The sequence below is a fragment of the Buteo buteo genome, chromosome 5 (assembly GCF_964188355.1).
Source record: "Buteo buteo chromosome 5, bButBut1.hap1.1, whole genome shotgun sequence".
Taxonomy (NCBI): Eukaryota; Metazoa; Chordata; class Aves; order Accipitriformes; family Accipitridae; genus Buteo; species Buteo buteo.
Window position 1 is genome coordinate 9,024,923 of NC_134175.1, and position 18,128 is coordinate 9,043,050.

Genomic DNA, 18,128 nt, shown 5'->3' on the forward strand with positions numbered 1-18,128 from the left:
TGGCTTGGCTGGCGAGCACGTGTCCCTGCCAAGGTTTCCCTCCATGGGAACAACTTCTGGTTGTAAACCACCCGCCCCCGGGGTGTAGGACTGGGTTTTAATTGCCCTGAGCAGCCCCACCTCGGACCCACCGCCCTGGAGCTGGTGCAAGGCTGGAGCCTTGACCTCCTCTGTCCCCTCACCGGACCCCAAACCTGCCCGCCACACCTGGCTCTGCCCGTGGGGCTGTGAAGATCGTCTGCTTTGGGAGGGAGCTCCTGCCTCTTGCTGCCAGCACCAGAGCAAGGCAGGGAGGGAGGTTGCTGCTTCTTGGCGGATTTTCTTTCTCCTTGAACTGACGAGGTGCCAAGAGCTGCAAGTCTGAACACTTTCGGGCAAAGAAACGCTGATCTTGGTCACTTCAGGCTTTTTTCTATTTATTGAAACGTCTCTTTGCCCTGAAGGGCAGGCGCTGGAAACGGCTGTTGCAGCGTGTCGTGTCATAGGAAATAGCTCTTGTAAAAATCTTTCTAAAGCTCCCAAAAATGTTCTTTATTTGCTCAGGGCTCTTCTCATTGCCCAGGCTAACGTTTCCACTCCCAGCTCTCACCAAGCCCCGCTCCCGGAGATGCTCAGCCCTATGTAAAGTTAATTTTGACGCCATCTTTTATGGCACTAAACAGCCAAGAGCAGTGACACCAAGCCGCCGGCCTGGCACATCACACAGGCTCAAGCCTGGCTGAGGAGCATCCCGAGGGATTACCGCCACGATCGACCCTGCAGCTCCAAATCCCCACGGTGACCCAAATCCTCCGTGCCCCAAGGCACTGTGCCAGCAGGCGCAGTCCCCCCCGCCCCGGCTCCCAGCATCCCCCATCCCAGGAAGGTGGTCATTCCAGCCATGGAGAGACCCAATGAGGGTGGACATGTCTGCCAGCATCTCCCCTTGCAGTACGGGGAGGTCTCCCACCCGTCCCCCAAGCCTGTCTGCCATGGGGCCCCTTGTCCACCCCCCACCAGCGCTATCCCACCCCCTGCAATGGAACATCAGCTGAAGCGGAGGCTTTCCCTTTACCAGCAGCATCAATCCCTTCTAATTGCTCAGGTCCCAGCTTGACAAAGCATTTAAAAAGCGTACTTGACTCCATCCCAATTCAGCAAGGCAATTAAATGCACTCATAAATCCTCCTGAAGTAAATGAGACTTAATCGTAGGCTTAAAGCTCAGCTGAATTCAGACTTTAGCAGCAGGGCAAGTTTCCCTTAACCTCTTTCCCAGATGTGCGAGGCTGTCACATGCTTTGGCCTCTGAACAGAGCTCACCGCACTGACTGTGTCCTGTGTCGCTCTCCCAGGGTCTCCTCTAGCCCTTCTCCAACGTCCCTTTACCTTCACGCCGAGGGTCACGTCTACCCTCTGCCCTGCCAGTCTTTGCTCTCCAGGGCAGAAGCCCGTGAGAGCTGCAGGTTGGGGGTGCACTCGATGGAGGTCCATGGACAGAAGCGCATGGTGACACAAGGGACTTCCTCCTCTTGAGGTTGGCATCAGAGTTAGCGGGATGCCTACGTGCTGGCGAGCTCTCAGCTGTGAGGAAACCACACCTCCTTTGGGTTGGAAGCTCTGACTGGAGCTAGCTGGCCTTTTAATCCTTTCCCCCAAGACTGCTTCTAGTCCCTCATGCTGTTCTCGTGGTCCCTCCTGGATGCAAGTTCTTCCATAAGTGGAACAAATGAGTCCCTCGGTGCCCAGAGCTATGAGACTCCTCTAAGGCTCTGCAGAGAGAACATAGATGAGATGGAGGGGCACTGCAGGGAGGTGCAGCACCTGATCGAGCCCAACCAGGTCCTGAGGAGGAGATGACAACCACCCAAGTTAGGTACGCAGTGAAGACCTTCTCCATGCCCCTCCCGTACCCCTCCCTGGTATCTCCCTCATCAAACTGAAAGGCAAATAGAGGAAACAGGTAACAAACACACCTCAGCTGGTCTTAGCTTCTGGACAGACAATGTGAGGACGTAAGAGGCTGTTTGCTTATTCATAAATCATTAGATAAGGATTTATGCATCATGGGTTGGTTGTGCTTTTGTTTCCCACCCTCACACTGTTATTCCGTAACAGGCTACAGAGGTTGAGCAGCACATCAAAATTAACTCAGTATACCAAAACATTTAATTTTCAAACACCTTGAGACAGAAAGGAACACATCTGGAAAGATGGCAGCAGCGGGAAGGACCTACGGCTTGTAACGCTTTTTGTTTTCAGCAACCTAATTAAACAGATAACCTAGCCAAACACCTGGCTCTGGTAGAAAGAGTTCTTTATTTTGTGTAGGAAGGCTTGGAGTTAATCAACTTTAACAAACGACCGATGGCTTCTAGAGACTCTTGTTGGGGCAGTTGTGTCACCAGCTCAAAGGCTTTCATCCCCACCTCACGAGCCTAGAATGAAACAGAAAAGACCAACTAATTGTCAGGAATTTGCCTTTTCTCAAGGGGTAGTTAAAATACCTGCGGAGGCTCACTGGAATAGCTGCACCCGAGCAGATCCAGGCTCCAGCCACTCAGCTGCCTGCTTCAGAGGGTGACCTGTACAAGCTGCTTTACAGGAGAGAGTAAAGCTGCCAGGTATCGTGTTTAGGATCCGTTGGTGCAGACAAGAGATTACTAACCCCAGCCCCCCACGCTGGAGATCATTGCCTCCCGTCTAATACAGCAGCTCATCTGAACATTCCCAAAGCTATTTCAGGAAAAAAAAACCAGCTGTATTGACTCAGTCTGAACTAAATCCCTCATTTCCCTTGGTAGCTCTTCCAGGGATTAGACATTCTCACAATTATAAAGCTTTGCTTTTTTTCTAATTTGAATTTGTTTCTTTGTGTCTTCCAAACACTGACTCACATCATTACGGCTTTCTCTGATCCAATGAAGAGACCATTAGTAATCTGTATTTTCACCCTTCAAAACACAGGCAGAAGAAACTCGGGCTTTTGAGTGCTTAGCCCAGACAAAGAGGCCTGATTTCCAGATGGCTACTGCTCAGCACTTCCTCAAAATCAATGATTTTTAAGTCAGAGAATTGGGCGCTCTGAAGTTAGCAGTCACATCTGAAATTTTTAGCCTTAAAAATACAGGGGTGCAAATTCAAAACTGAATTACAGGCCCCAATAGAGTGAATCTACATCAACATCATGGTCATTACAAGGAGTCCGGCTCACAGAGAGACACGTGCGAGGCCCACCTCTTGCTCACTGCCTAACATCTGACCCCACGTCTAAATACAGCTTGTGACATGCAGCTCCACTGCCAGCATATCCCAGATAAAGGATGAGCCCAGAAAATGTGGATAACTACAGGATCCACTGTGGACGGCCTGGCAGAGACCAAAACAGATCCAGGGGTCTTTATTTGCCTTGACAGAGCACAGATCGCGAGCTGCAGAGCTACTGAGGCAGCTTTGTCCTCGCTCATCCAGTGCTGCGAGGCTGTTGCGGATTCAGGAGAGGTGCCAGGTGAACAGAGGCAACTGGCCTCATGGGATGGGGTGAGCACTGAAACAGATTTAGGCAACCCTCCTGGACCCTTTCACCGGACAAAACCTACCTTTGATAAGTCCATTATCAGGTAATAAAGCATGGCAAGAGCATGCAAAACTCTGGCAGTTTCCCCAGGTCGTTGCTTTGGTGCCTGTTCTCTGACATCTAACACTGCATTCAGTATTTGGATTGCTTCTGCTTGCTGGGCTTCAGCTGCACCGAGAATGAAATAATCTTGTTGGATGTATGCATGCATGCAAGATAATATATTCAAAACTGTCCAATTATCTCTTCTAGACATCAAAGCATTTCTACTACAAGCATCAACGTGGTATCCCAGCTCCATGCAAATTCCATACCCATTAACAGATATCTTTTCATCCAGTCAGTAATTGTGTTGATTAGCCTTTAGTAAGGATGTGGAGTCATAACAGCTGCATGAAAAGGGCAACTTTCATACTCCTGTCATAACTGAAGATGGTATCGTGCAGCCCTGTCTTCGTGTGGTTCCTACTGCAGCAACTGCTGGTGGAGATGATGCCAGGTAATGGGATTTACAGAAATGTTTCTCTTCTCCGACAATATTCTCATTAGCAGAGATGGTAGAAAGAAGACAAGGACCAGAGACCAGTCTGCCTTCAGGGGAGCATAGGGTAGTACCATGCACACGAGCCTATTTCCTAATGCTTTATGCACCCTTATGTCCCAGTGAGAGATTCCTCAGCTTCTCTCCCGAGAGTATTCTCCAGATTAATACATCCAATTATCAGTACATGCTATTCCACCGTATCCTACTGCTTCAGAAGATAGAGTTGTAAACCTGCCTAAGTGAGATGAAATGTCACTTTCACATAATTAAATGGAGACAAAGAAGCTGCAGAGAAATGAGAACATTGAAGTGGAATTGAATCCTGAAAGGCAAAATCTTATAGTGTTAAAGTCACTGCCAAGGGCGCTGTGAAAAGGAGCATGTAAACAAAAAGGGCAAAGCTGTGTTTCCACTTGAACACCCTCATTCCTAAAGCAGCCCCATTTGTTTCATCCAGTGCAATCCGCTGAGCATGAACACCAGAAATACCTGTGATTCCAACTAAATTTGGTCTACGGAAATGCCATGCAAAACCCAATGCCGTAAATATGAACCGTAAGATGTATGGATTCTTTAAAACCCCGTCTTCCAAATGATTCTGCGCAATAATAGTGCTTACTCATACAGTCTTTGCTGACTTCCTTGTCCTCCGTGAATGGAGACATTTCCGGTTGTGACTTGAGAATTTGCTCCTGTGCTTGAACTGACTTCAGAAGAAAGGCATGCCAGATATCGGTTACCTATCAGGAAGCAAATGAATTATTTCACTTGTATGAATACATGGGATTTAGCAACTAGTTGTTCTATAAACAATGTGCCCTGCAATGCACGTCCCTACCACAATAACCGGAGTGCCGGCTGGTTAGTGAGCTGGCTGCTGCCAAGCTGGATGTTTTACGTAGAGATCTGACCGCTCCGCTCCCAGTGGTGGCCCTAGTTGGAAGCTCACTTCTCTATCTGACTATTAATTTTCATCAAACTTCAACAAATCTAACTAAATTGTTAACCAAAAGCAGATCTGGTTGAAGTTTGCGAGGGGAATGGAGGCGGACTGCAGCTCTGCCACAAAGACTCCTTTCAACAGAAAATCAAGCTAAACAAATGAAAGCTCATTTTTTCAGTTATTGGAGGGATTAGGTAATTGTTACCTTCCTTGCTTGATCATTGTGTTCTGATAATCTTTTATCAGGGTGACTTTTCATTGATTCTCAGCATTAATTTTACATGGCTTGTTTGTACCCCACTGCTGCTCAGCAACTCTTCCCTGGCCATGGAAACTCCTTGGTGACCCTCTCTACCTGTGGGACTCTCTTTAACCTCTGGCACAGGGTATTTGGTAGCAAAGCTATTTTTTTAACAAGGTTTGGCTGCCCAAGTTGAAGACAACTTGAATAACAATTTGTAACCGAGTACAGAATTTCTCTCCTGGTCTTAACTCAGAGAAATATTTAAGTATGAAAAGGGTTTCTGAGATTGATCCTAAAAGGCAATGCTGGCACTTGATATGATCACCATCATATTAAAGGCAGTCAGAAGCAGGAAAAACACTGGAAAGAGCACAGAAAAAAACCTGGGAAATATAGAGAGGATGGCCATTGGTTTTACCAACCTCAGCATAGAGTGAGTTTGCTATGTCCATTTTGTTCTGGCGAAAGAAAACATTAGCCATGTGGAAATACCCTCCAGAGGTCTCAATAGATTTTAGTCCAAATGTAGAACTAGCAAGGTAAATCTGAAACCAAGATTAAAAAAAAAAAAGTTTAATGCTCATATCAAACTTGGGAAATTTTTCATTATGGATTAATACTATTACAAGTATTCCCTTTTTTTTTCCCCTATGTAACTATAGCATTAGTTATACCTGATTATGACTGTAAAATGTGGTCCTAAAAAAGCTGTATTTGGTGTTTTATGCAGAGGAACGCAATTGCCCCTAAATCCCCTGCTCACTGGGGCAGTGGAACCTTTATCACAGCGTGTTACCCCACTGAAGCATGGGGTAGATTTCCCACATCTCCTCCTCTCACTGTGCAACCTGTATGTTTCACGTATTCAAAAGCACAACCTGCTGCCACTTTTCAGCTCTCCAGTCCTGCCCATGGTGCCTGTTTCTCCCCCCGAAGCCCCAGCCAAAGCCAGGGGAGTGGGAAGGCAGTGGAGCATTCCAGCTATTCTGAGCCGGCGTGTGACTCTCAGCAGATCTCAGACACGCAGCCAAAGTTCAGGCAGGTCTTGGGCTGCTCTGACGTAGACCAGTGACTTGCTAATAGCAAAAAACCTATTACCTGATGCCCTTTCAGGCATCAGATTTAAGGTACCTAAAAAACCAATTGCACAGCAGGGAATCTCCTGAAAGGTTTACAGACTAAGCAAAGACAAGGCTGTATATATTATAACAGAAAGGATCTAATTCTCCTCAACCATATGTCATCATTTACACCCACACAAAGCTACTATCAAATTCAACAGTGGTGGGCATACATCACTCTGCACTGGATAAATTTAGTCTATGTGGGACATAAATAGGATGTCGCGGAGTTCATCTGCCTTTGGGGGATCAAATGACAGGCAAAGCATCCTCAGGAACACAGCTGGCAATAACCACTTCAAATTTGACAAACTGCTCTTGTGGCTAAACAGATTGAATCGGGGAAAATGCTATTGAACCAGACATTTAAAGAGTTAAATAAGGCATTCACTAAATAATGGCTGACAGAGAACTGCTCTCTAACAGAAAAGTATGGAGGAAAATGATAGCCAAAATATAAAGTAACTTATCTGTTGAATAAAAGGCAACTACACCAATTTGGGATAGGAATGTCTGTTCATCTCAGGACTGTAACCAAGCTGATAGATAAATTTATAAGCAGATGGAGTAAAGACAAGGTATGCGTCACTTCAAGGGAATAAGGATAACTGGTAAAACACAACTTTGGCTAACACATGGATACACAGGTGTCTTAGACCTAGACAGTTCAGGTGTTCATAACATGTATCCTCTCGGGACCTCAAATCAGGAATACAAATCTGTCTGCTGGGGTTTTCATATCGATCTGTAAGTGTTAGAGAACGAAGAAAAATTGAAGTGTTTCTGTATTTAAGTTGGCTTACATCATTCGCCAGGTGATATAAAGCCTGTTCAAAGTTTCCTTCAGCGGCACAGAAAAGCCCTAGACTACGATGTAATTTACACTGCACAGCAAGGCTGCAGTCTGGAGTTCTGAGGACAATCCACTGGGCTTGGGAGAGATACTTAGATGCCTGTGGAAGATGGCCAACACCTGAAATGACATGTAGAAATAAGCAGGATAAAGACCATTTTTTTATTTAGAAATTTAGACAATACTGCCTGCTATCCCTTTGCAGTAGTTTGACATGGAGACCCAGCTTGTGGATTCCTCACTTCTCTCCCAAGTGCTCCTTAGTCGAGCAGGTGTTCAAAATCTAATTTACAGACAGGCTGAATGTCTAGAGCTACAAGAGAAGCCAGAAACTGTCTATTGCATTCAGTCTCTCTGAAACATGTGTTCAAAACAGGTTAGCTACAGGCAGCCACAAATGACTCGTGTATTATCACACTAGAATTACTCACAGGATTTTTTTTCCCTTCTCTTGCCACACTATTTACGACAATCCTTGAGATAGCTCAATTCTACCAGCAGACCACTGTGTGTACTTCAGTAATGGCAATGATTTACAGTGATTTTTCAGTCCTTTACGTCTGCAGCTGAGCAGTTCTCCACATGCAGAGTCCTAATTTGACAGTTTTTATAAAGCATACAGTCAATGAGAAAAAGCTCTGCTTCAGGCAGAGCGCGCTTTTGTGAATGAACTGAGGCATTCCTCTGATGCAATGGCCTCAGAAATGTTTGCTGGTTCCCTGAGATAAGAGTGCAACCAACCACCCTTGGGAATTTAATGCTTTTGAGAGTCATATGAAGCCACAGAGGTAAAGAATAGATCTTCATACTGCTTCTCTTGTGGGAATCGGTGGAGAAAACATTTCATTTGCTTTCATTGATCTCTCATCACCGATGAGCGATTCTTTTTCCCCAGACCCACACAGAAAAGGGGGGCGTGTGTGACTTCTCAAATCTCTCTGAAATGCCCTTGAGGCAGGGCAGAGACATGGCACAACGTCGAAACGAAGAGCTGGTCCTTCCCTGATAAATGGTAAAAGGAAACCAGAAACCTGACCCCAGGGAGGTCTTGCCCTTGCCAGTGTTACTATTTAGACAATACTTACCGGTGGAGGCTTCAGCCAAGAGGAGATAAGCAGGCACCAATTGCACAGAACTTGAGCCGTACACTTCAGTACTGAAACGCAGTGCCTGCAAAGCTGCAGGTATCGCTTCTTTATGCTTTCCATCCAAAACAAACTCCTGTGCTGTGCTGTATGCAAGATCAATGATGTATTTCTGCAGGGAAACATAGTAATGGGACAGAGCGAGCAAAGGGTAAGAAGAAATGAAACGCACAGTCTCTTTTTACATTCAAGTTTGCAAACTGTAAAACAGTGATTGTAATGTTCTTCGTGTCTATAATTAATGGATGGAAATTAAAGCTGTCATATTAGAGCCTGGCTTTCATTCCTACTTCTAGCAGGAACAGCTTTGGACATCCTCTTAGGTCATGTGGTGTCTTATGAGACGAAGAATCCTTTACGCCTACGAAAAAGGGCTAATAAGGCTGCAGCAATAAAAGCTGTGAAGCACAGAAAATGATCATCACAAGACCGTAGAAAAGATTAGACAAAGAGGCTACGGCGGGGTTTTGCTGACGGTAATAACGGTGACTCATAGCAGGCAGCGGAGCGTATGGTTTGCCAAGCTGGTGCCAGCATGGCACACCTCCAGCTGCAGGAGACGCAGTCTGGAAGCAAGGGGAGCGCTCCTTACATGGAGCTGCAGCTTTCTCCCACCCTCTCCCGGCCAGTTCTGGGCCTGGTATTTTGGGTGCAGAGTCTGGAAAGCCGGTCAAAATCAGAACACCCTAATGCGCTGCATTACACTTCCGTATATCTATCACCCAAGCCCAGTTTGGTGGTCAAGCAGCTTCTGCAGCATTGCTGTTTGTTGTCAGAATCCATAATGTTTCCTGTATGTATAGTTGCTCCCTGCCTTTTACTACTCCTAGCAGTCCACACCACATTTGGTCTTTTCACCCTTTGCAGCATCTGATCTATTCACCAGCTCCACAAACGCGTCCCCTTTTGAATGCCTGTTCATTGCCGAGAGCTCTACAGCAACTGTAGATGCTGCGCCCTTACAATGCACTGAGGGATGCCAGTAAAAAAGAGCCAGTGTGCTTATTTACCTATTTCTCTTTGCTTTCAGCATAATTGTTGCCAATTCCCAATGCTTCTGCATCTGCTTTTTGCACAAGCGGTGCAGCAGGAAAGCTGCCTGGAAAGAAATCTTGTTGCTGGTGTGCCTAGCAGTGCTGCCATGGTAAGTCAGCAAGGCACTCGCTCTTCTCTTGCTAGGAGGCATGGGCAGGCCTGTGCAGTGAGCGCTGGCAGAAAATACCATTTTACCTCTTTATTGCCTTCTGTTTTCCAGCTGTGGCTGAGCAGAGGGCTAAAAAACAAATCCCGGTGCTTCTGGAGGCCAAGCTTTGGCATTTTGTTGAGCTTTAAGTGCTTAGAGAGAGGCAGAGAGAGTCATGCTGTGGGTGAAGGAATAGCTCAGGAATGGGGAACCTTAAGGACAACCTGCTTTTCCTGGAGATCCTGGCTGAGATAAAGGGATATCCTTTCTGGATAAATGAGAGCTTCGAAGAACACACCCCAGAGTGATAGCACCCTGCTACAGCAAGGAGAGCCAAGAGCAAGAAAACACAGCGGTCATCCCCTCTCTAGCCCCTGAGCTACCCCCATATAGTGAGTGAAAAAGGGATGCACCAAAATCAAGCCGTGTTGGGGGAGCATGTGGTGCCCAGGAGAAAGTCAGCACGCGCTCAGGGCAAGGAGCAAGAAAAGCTGTTATTTATCAGGCTGTCGTTTCTGTCCATGCCACTCTCTCTCTGTTGCAACCGGCACTGGTTTTGGTGCGTGGGTATCAAGCAGATTGTCATCTGGGGAGGTGCTGGAGATCAGCATCATTCTTTTTTTACTCCTTGTCTATAGGATCATCGCTGCTTCCCATGATGTAAGCTATCTTAAAACATCTGCAGTGAGGACAAGCTACAGGTTACACTCTTTCAGAGCTCCCAGGAGAAGAAAGGGCAGGAGACAACAGAAGCCCTGCAGCACTGAATATTTAAGACTGCGCAGTTACAAGCCTTGGGGGGATCATTAGCTTTGGCCCTGCACTGTTTTTCATCTTGCCCATAGCCCCACGCCCCGGGACCTGCACACTTTGGGCTCTTTTCATGTGTGTTGTAATTACAGAGGTTTCTCTGAAGATGCCCCCACGCAGTTTTCCCCCAGTTGGGGCTTGAGGAGGCTGAGGACCCCAGCTCTGCTCCAGGTGGGAGCAGGGGGTGGGGAACCCACTCGGGGTTCAGTGCCACGTTCATTTACTCACTCACAGGCACCAAAACTGATGGCGCGCTTGAAGAAATGATGATTTAAAGAGGAAGGCAGGCTTCCAGTTAGTTTGAGTTGAAACCTGCAGTCGGTGGGGCTAGCATTGGTGCTGGAGGACTGCTGTAGCTGACTGAGGCATGGATCTTTTCCCGTACCCAGGGGCTGCAGTAAGCTGACATCATGCAGGCAGGTGAGGCTATTCTACAAACAGAAACTTGGAGTTTTGTCAGTTTGGAGGTACTGTCTGCAGGCACCCCCCCGGCTATGTTGACAAAAGCAGATTTCTATCAACAAAGCTTTGGAGCACAGACGAGGTATGAAACTCATAACCTCCTGGCTCTCAGCTTCATGCACTTTCCCTTAAGCCACAGGGCATTTTGATGTGCACAAGCTTTCCTGCGTCCTGACTAAGGCTCGAGCTGTGTGTTTTCTAAACAAACACCATGCAGGAGTTTGTGAAGTAAAGCAGAAATGTTCAAAAAATAATAAACCTATGGGCAGGCTTTCAGCAGAAGGTTTTTTCTCTGATCATCATGAGACTATGTAGCTTTCCCTGAGCTCCAAAGGCCTTCTTTAAAGCATTTTTGTTGGCTCTGTGGCTAGGAAAACGATGAAGCCACCAAGATGGGGCAGTAAATAATCTCGCCCTCTCCACAGTGCTCTTCCAGTGCTTGTCAGCCAGTCTAGGCCCGACGCTGCCTACCCTATACCTTGCTGTACATAAAGGCAGACTTCATTTGTGGCTAGTCTTGCGGTGAAAGCAAGCAGGTAACCAACAAGATGTTTCTTCTTTTTCACTCCTTTCTTAGGAGAGAAGGAAGACAAAGTGTCCCAGCACATACCGTTCCCAGAATCTATTTTATTTAAATAGTCTGGAGACAAAGGTCAAAGAACAAATGCCATAGGGTTGTTAAAGATCCTATAAAAATCTCTACTTAAAAAAAATTGGAGTCTGCTCTCTCTGACTTTTCACATGAGGTCACTCCAAGCCTCGGGTCAAGCTGCAGGTTTGCAGGTGCCGTCTCTAACCTAGGTGTGCACTCCAATCAAGAGGAGCGACTCGCCCTTCTCCACCAGCCCCGTCCTCCTGCTGTCTTCTCCCGGAATCCAATAAAAACAAATGATTACCTTCCAGCTAATCAAGGAGTACTTCCTTGATCTGGCGGTCACGTGGTCTTTTGTAATGTATATACCATAATTTTAGCTGCTATGAAATCAATGATGCAATAACAGATATTTTCAACATCAGTGTTCAATATGTAGGTGAAGTTTCTCGGAAAAGCTTTAAGCAGTTAAGGATGCAAAAAAAAACCCCTGCCGCCACCACCCCCAATGAGACCAATTTTAACTTTGCTTCTTTGCAGACTTTGTAAAAGATCAACTTAAACGTAACCTGGAACAAAGGAGCTTCTGCATTTTTCCTGATGCTTCTGGGACATACTGTTCCAACAGACCTTCTTCAGATTCTGGTCAACAATCTTGCCTGTGATTTTCAAAACCAAACTGGGTTGTCAGTGCCCAATTCCTACAAAGCCTAAAGGAATCTGCTGCCTAAAGCCTGTCGCAAGCTTTCACCAAGCAGGACTTTTGGCTACGCAGGTCCTGCCCCTTTTAGACTTTCTTTTTCTGGATGCTCCCAGGAAAGACCGCAGCAACGAGCCAGTCACCAAAGCACTAATGCCTGGCCCAGAAACAACCTTAAAAAGAATACCTGATGTAAAATCCAGACGATTAAGGATATTCTTCTCAGTGGCACCGTTTGATTGTTACCAGCTCACATTCAGCTGTTCTGTTGTGCTATTATTCTGCGATTAGGAGTTATGCAACGATAGAAGGATAATTTATTTTTACGGGCAAGATTTTAAGTAGCAGATGCATTTGGGTGGGTTATTTTGTATTTTATCAACATTGTGGAAAAGCAGATCCTGCCACTCCACAAACAAACAACAACAACAACAAAAGAGTTGAAAACCACTCGGGCTGGAAAGGAGCTGCACATCTGCACCACCCACGAGGCCAAAAAGTGGAGATAAAAGACCGTACTTAGTGGGAAAGGGCGTTTAAAGTTGGCCAGGTAAACAAAGGGAAGGGACTTTATTTCTTTGCCCCCTTGCTTTGAGAAAGGGGAATCCCTCTCATCAGCGAAGGATGAAGACAGCCCGTAAGAAGCAAAACTCAGCTGGATCCCAGACTAGCTGGGGAGATGGACTAACTACCTGCCAAGGCAGGAGATCCAGGATTGCCACTGCCTGAGGAAGCTCAGGACTTCAAGTAAGGACTGCAAAAAAGGCAAGTGGCTCATAGAATCAGAGAGAGGATGTTCGCACTGCCCTTATTATAGAGGTTTTGTTAAAAAAAAAAAATTAAAGCTCTGCAACTGAGTACCAATCAACCAAAAGGGTGCCCTCCCAACACTACATAGATCAAAGTATAGGAAGAATAGATCTAATTGAATTTCACTGGCAGCATTTTGAAGTGGTGTTCGTTTTTCTTGTACATACCTGCCTCTTCACCAGCTGTTCCATGCCATGTTTTCTTTCCTTTTCAGTAAGGAGACAAGGGAGGGGTGTACGGATTGGAATCAGCAGTGGGCATATTCGCTCGTGGATACTAACCCAGTCAGCTTTTTGATGATCTACATTACTAACAAAATAAAGGAAGAACAATATTTTTGTTTGCTTGGACATGATGTAAGGGATGATTATTGCCTGTTGTGTCCTCTGGACTTTCACTGCAAGAATTACCCATAACAGCCACCAGTCCTTAGGCTGCTCATGGAGCACCTAATCAAGTACACACTTGATATCCCCCAAGGGGAACACAGCGCTGTCCTGGCAAGTCACCATGATTCTGTATGTTAAACCTTATTTAAAGCACTCACAAAACTCCCGATACGGTTGGGTTTGAGCAAACGCCCGGCTTTCAACACTGTGGTACACAAAAAAAAGCCCCAAAGCCAAACAAACCCCAAGTCAGGGTGAAACCAGTGAAACTTATCGTTAACATATGACTTCACCGAGGCCCCCCCCGTGTACGTGAAGGTATTTGTGTAAACATCTAGAAAGCTCACTGCACTGCGCTCTATTTGATGTGGGCACATTTGGAAGTGAGGAGGAACGCTCTGGCCGAGCAATTGCCAAGCGTGTCCGCTCCAGCTCCAGTTCCCGCTACCCTGCCTGCTGAGCTTCGCTCTAGGCCTTCTCCCAGTCTCCACCCTGGCCCTCATCCCTGCTTGCTGAGCTTTGTCCCAGGCCTCGTCCCTGCCACCCGGGCTTCCTCCTAGGCATCATCCCTGTGTCCTAAGCCTTATCCTGGGGGCTTGCCCCTGTGTCCTGAGCCTCATCCCGGGGCTACTCCCTGCCTCTTGCCCTGTACCCGCGTCCCAGCCCCAGGCTCTGTCCCTGTCTCTCAGCCCTTGCCCTGGGCCCGCCCCTGTGTCCTAGGCCTGGCGCTGCCTCCTGGGCCTCGCCCCGGGCCTCCTCCCTGCCTCCTGAGCCTCGCCCCGGGCCCGTTCCTGCCTCCTGCGCCTCATCCCGCGCCGGTTCCTGCCTCCTGCGCCTCACCCCGGGCCTCCTCCGTGCCCGTGCGTCCCGAGCCTTGTCCCGGGTCTTCCCCCCTGCCTCTTGCCTTGTCCCGGCTCTCCCCCCGGGCGCCCTGCACCCCGTCCCTGCCTCCCGGGCCTACACCCGGGGCCTGGCCCCTGCTCCCCCCGCAGCCAGGGGGGCTCTCACCAGTAGTGCGTGAGGCGGCAGCGGCGGCACCGGAGCCGCCCCGCCGCCCCGCACAGCTCGCAGCGGTGGGACCCCTCCAGCGCCCGCCCTGCGCTGCGCTGCGCTACCCCTCTCCTCCTTCCTCCTTCCTCCTTCCTCCTTCCCCCCTCCCCCGCCGCGCCGCCGCGTTGCCAAGGCGACACTTCCGGGTAATGGTGGCGGCGGGTGGGCGGGGCGCCGCACTTCCGGCGGAAGGGGCGGGGCGGGCATGGCGGCGGCGGCGGGCGGCGGGGATGAAGCGGCGGCGGAGGCGCGCGTGCGGGCCTGGGCGGCGGGGCAGGCGGCGCGCGGGCGGCGCGTGGCGCTGGTGACGTCGGGGGGGACGCAGGTGCCGCTGGAGGCGCGCGCCGTCCGCTTCCTGGAGAACTTCAGCAGCGGGCGGCGCGGCGCCGCCTCGGCCGAGCGGCTGGTGGCGGCCGGTTACGGCGTCTGCTTCCTGCACCGGGCCCGCTCCGCCTTCCCCTGGGCGAGAGCCCTCCCGCCGCCCGGGCCCGCCCTGCTCGACGCCCTCCGCCTCACTCCCGGGCCGCCGCCCGGCGTGGCCGCCGACCCCGCCGCTCTCCCCGCCTTCCTTCCCGCCCTCCGCGACTACCGCCGCGCTACCGAGGCCGGGGCGCTGCTGGCCATCGAGTTCACCGGCCTGGCCGAGTACCTGGCGCTGCTGCGGGCCGCCGCCCGCGCCCTGGCGCCCTTCGGTACGGGGAGGGGACCGCCGGGGGACCCGTGAGGGGACGGGGCGGCCCCGGGGAGGGGAGGGATCCGTGAGGGGACAGGGTGGTCCCGGGGAGGGGGAAGGGGATCTGTGAGGGGACAGGGTGGTCCCGGGGAGGGGTGGCCAGGGTGAGAGGGGTCGGGGTGACCCCCCGCCCCGGGGTGTCCCCCTGTGTGAGGGGATGGGGCAGCCCCGGGGCCCAGGTGGTCCCAGGGCCCGTGGGGCTCTGGTGTGAGGGGACAAAGGGGGCTCTAGCACCCCGGTATGAGGGTCTGAGTCATCCCTGGGGGCCGTGGGGGCTTGGTGTGAGGGGATGAGGTGGCTCTGGTGGGTGACAGTGTGTCTGAGGGGACCCCAGGGTGGGGGGGTCAGCACTGCTCTGCTCAGGACAGCGCTGGTAGGTGGTGGGGGGACTCTGAGGGAGGGCCCTGGGCTCCCCTAGTTGTTGTTGTTGGGGTTGGCAGCCCAACTGGCTCTGGTCCGTTCTGGGGGTCCCTGGAGTGAGAGGAACAGGCCGGCAGTGGTGGGTGACCACAGCTGTGTTTCTCACAGGCTCCAGTGTCATGTTTTACCTGGCAGCTGCCGTGTCAGATTTCTACATCCCCGCCTCAGAGATGCCTGAGCACAAGATCCAGTCCTCGGAGGGGCCCCTGCAGGTGAGGCTCCCGTGAGCACCGGCCCCCTCCACCTCCCCTTCCTCCCCTCCTGACATCCAGGCCGTCCCAGTGTCCTGCTGGGGTCACGGCTGCCTGGGGTCTGGCTGTGAATAAGACCTGGGAAAATTTGCAAAGCAGCAGCTCGCTGGCCAAAGAAGCATGTGTTTTCACTGCCAATGGGAGGGAGAATTTCTATGGGAGCAGAATCCCATGGAAATATCCCTTTAAAGCTGTATATGCTGACAGTGTGGAGATGAGTAGATGGTGGGTCTCAGCGGAAGAATAGTTGCTGCTGGAGTACTTGCCTTGCCTTCTTTCTGCTTAATGCTGGCAGCACCCCGAAGGTGTAGCGTCTGTCTCTGGTGCCCAGGTCCCTTTCAGCTATGGGAGCAGGTGGATCTACAGCTCTGTATATAACAAATATAAATTTGTTTAGTTTAGTTAGCTTTTAATAAGTTGCTAGCCTTAAGTCTTTATCCGAAGTGTAGGAAGAATGAGACTCTCCCAGATTTCCAGTGGCAGACCCAGAGGTTAAGAAGCTGGAGAACAGAGACTCCTACTTTTTTCTCCATGCTTTGGCATATTTGTGCTTCGTGTGCCCTAAAGAGTTGATGGAAAGAAGGGTTAAGATTTGATAAGCTGCTTGGATTTTCGAGAGGTGAAAACTTGGACTTCTGCAGTTGTAATTCTTTTTTTAATCTTCGTCTGCTTAGGTTTATATTCCCAGAGTGGTTTTAGCACTTACATAACAAAATGTTCATGCAGTTACTGTGGGCCTGCTTCATTGCTTAAGAACACCCTGCTTATTGTTAATACCAGACCGATAACTTAATTGAGTTTTACAGTGCATGCCAGTGACATTTTAACCTTGTTTGGTGAGATCTGACCAAGTACCGCCTTGGAAAACTTCCCAGTGTAAATATAATACGAACTGAAGCTAGAATGTCCCTATCCCTCCTCCCTCATCTCTTCCTAATGTTGTAATTAGGAAGAGTAATGTTTTTACTGAAACTTTTCTCTACTGTCTTTTCCCAATGTAGATCACAATGAAGATGGTGCCAAAAATGCTGTCTCCTCTGGTCAAAGAATGGGCCCCAGAGGCATTTGTTATTTCCTTTAAACTGGAGACGGATCCCTTGATCTTAATCGATAAATCACGGCAGGCTCTGGAGAAATATCGTCACCAGGTGGTGGTAGCAAATATCCTGGAGTCGAGGAGAACCTCTGTTATTATTGTAACCAAAGACTCACAGACTCCATTATCTCTTTCTGATGAGGAAATAGCGCAAGGCATGGAGATAGAGGAGAAGATAGTGAGCTATCTTCAGGGCCAACATACTGCATTTATAGAGAAGAAAGTCTGAGGACCGGCTCTGAATGAAACAAGTGAAATTGTACTAGAGAGGGAGTGGAACTGGAGCCATTCTCTATCCCAGGTAAATAAAACAATCCTCAGTGAAACACTGGGAAAAGCTGCCGTCCAAAACAGTGTAACTTTTCTACAGCTCAGTAATAGTTATTGTTGCTTGCTTTGAAAAAGAAAAATACACTGAAGTGAAAACATTCCAAAGGATGATATTTGTTCTGGTGTCTAAGGAAGGAAAAGATATGTTGCTTTATTTCTGTCCCATGGGCTGGGAGAACTGGGAGGTGGAGAAATGGTATATATGTCTGTATATAAAAGATTTTCTTGAGTCTGCCTCTTCAAAGTTTCTTTTTGAATTGTTGGACGGAAGGAATGGTGCTTTGCAGAAAATAAGATGTGTTTTTATGACTGGAGTGGAGTGACAGAGCTGGCAATCATCTGGTATTGAAATTGGATGGTGAAACAACTGTGGCAAAAGATGAAGGCGAATGAGGTGGTAACAACTTTGGAGAGCTTCTGTTGCTCCAGGGGAGATCCAGTGGACCTATGCTTCAGGAACTCTGCTCAGAAACACGGTTCAAAAAACAGGTATTGTAGCAGTCTCCCTAAAGCAGCTGTTTCACAAAAGTTTTCCTTCCATCTTGGGTGTTCATAGGTTGCTGGTGGGGGATAAAGGCAAGGAGGTGTGTGGCACAGAGCACAAGCGGTGGGTGGTCTCTGAGCGTGGCTTGAGGACAAGAGGTTGGAGAAAAGGAGTAGGTGGTGAGGGTGGGGAGGTGAAAGCGGGTGGGGTAGTGGTGATCAGCCTTGGGAGGAGAACTACCTCTTGGCTGTTTGCATGGAGTTAGAACCAGGATGTTCCTGGTTTTCTCTAAAGCCTGCTTCCATACGATTACCAACTTCTAAGCATATATTCTCGTGCTTGCAGGAAGCAAAGTGTGTAATTTTGTGGTAAAAAAACTTAACTGCAGCTCTCCTGCTGTCCATTGTGTGCCT

General features: G+C 49.0%; 3 protein-coding genes across 9 annotated transcripts in view; 2 read left to right on the forward strand and 1 right to left on the reverse strand.

The window, feature by feature from the left end:
• Positions 1-1,859: 1,859 nt before the first annotated feature.
• Positions 1,860-14,492, reverse strand: ZMYND12 (zinc finger MYND-type containing 12). Its single transcript, XM_075027703.1, has 8 exons — positions 14,360-14,492; positions 13,130-13,271; positions 8,346-8,517; positions 7,211-7,380; positions 5,709-5,831; positions 4,719-4,839; positions 3,578-3,723; positions 1,860-2,416 (listed from the first exon to the last, which is right to left on the reverse strand). The coding sequence occupies exons 2-8, from the start codon at positions 13,151-13,153 to the stop codon at positions 2,297-2,299; spliced, it is 876 nt and encodes a 291-aa protein (XP_074883804.1). The 5' UTR covers positions 13,154-13,271; positions 14,360-14,492; the 3' UTR covers positions 1,860-2,296.
• A 90-nt stretch (positions 14,493-14,582) lies between these two features.
• PPCS (phosphopantothenoylcysteine synthetase) lies at positions 14,583-17,460 on the forward strand. 2 transcript variants are annotated; one of them, XM_075027701.1, is made up of 3 exons: positions 14,583-15,093; positions 15,663-15,766; positions 16,807-17,460. In XM_075027701.1, the coding sequence occupies exons 1-3, from the start codon at positions 14,607-14,609 to the stop codon at positions 17,128-17,130; spliced, it is 915 nt and encodes a 304-aa protein (XP_074883802.1). In that variant the 5' UTR covers positions 14,583-14,606; the 3' UTR covers positions 17,131-17,460. The 2 variants fall into 2 exon arrangements, with proteins under 2 accessions (XP_074883802.1, XP_074883803.1); XM_075027702.1 differs by having other exon boundaries at positions 14,588-15,093; positions 15,690-15,766.
• A 28-nt stretch (positions 17,461-17,488) lies between these two features.
• CCDC30 (coiled-coil domain containing 30) overlaps positions 17,489-18,128 on the forward strand; it is a 40,038-nt gene continuing 39,398 nt past the window's right edge. For 3 of the 6 annotated variants that reach the window (XM_075027634.1, XM_075027641.1, XM_075027636.1), the window contains exon 1: positions 17,499-17,720. Coding sequence is in view for 1 of the 6 variants with exons in the window: in XM_075027633.1 (XP_074883734.1) it covers positions 17,679-17,720 (42 nt within the window). In the remaining 5 variants the exon portion in view is untranslated. Of the gene's footprint in view, positions 17,721-18,128 lie in introns of all 6 variants that reach the window. The other 3 variants (XM_075027630.1, XM_075027633.1, XM_075027631.1) reach the window with 2 other exon arrangements.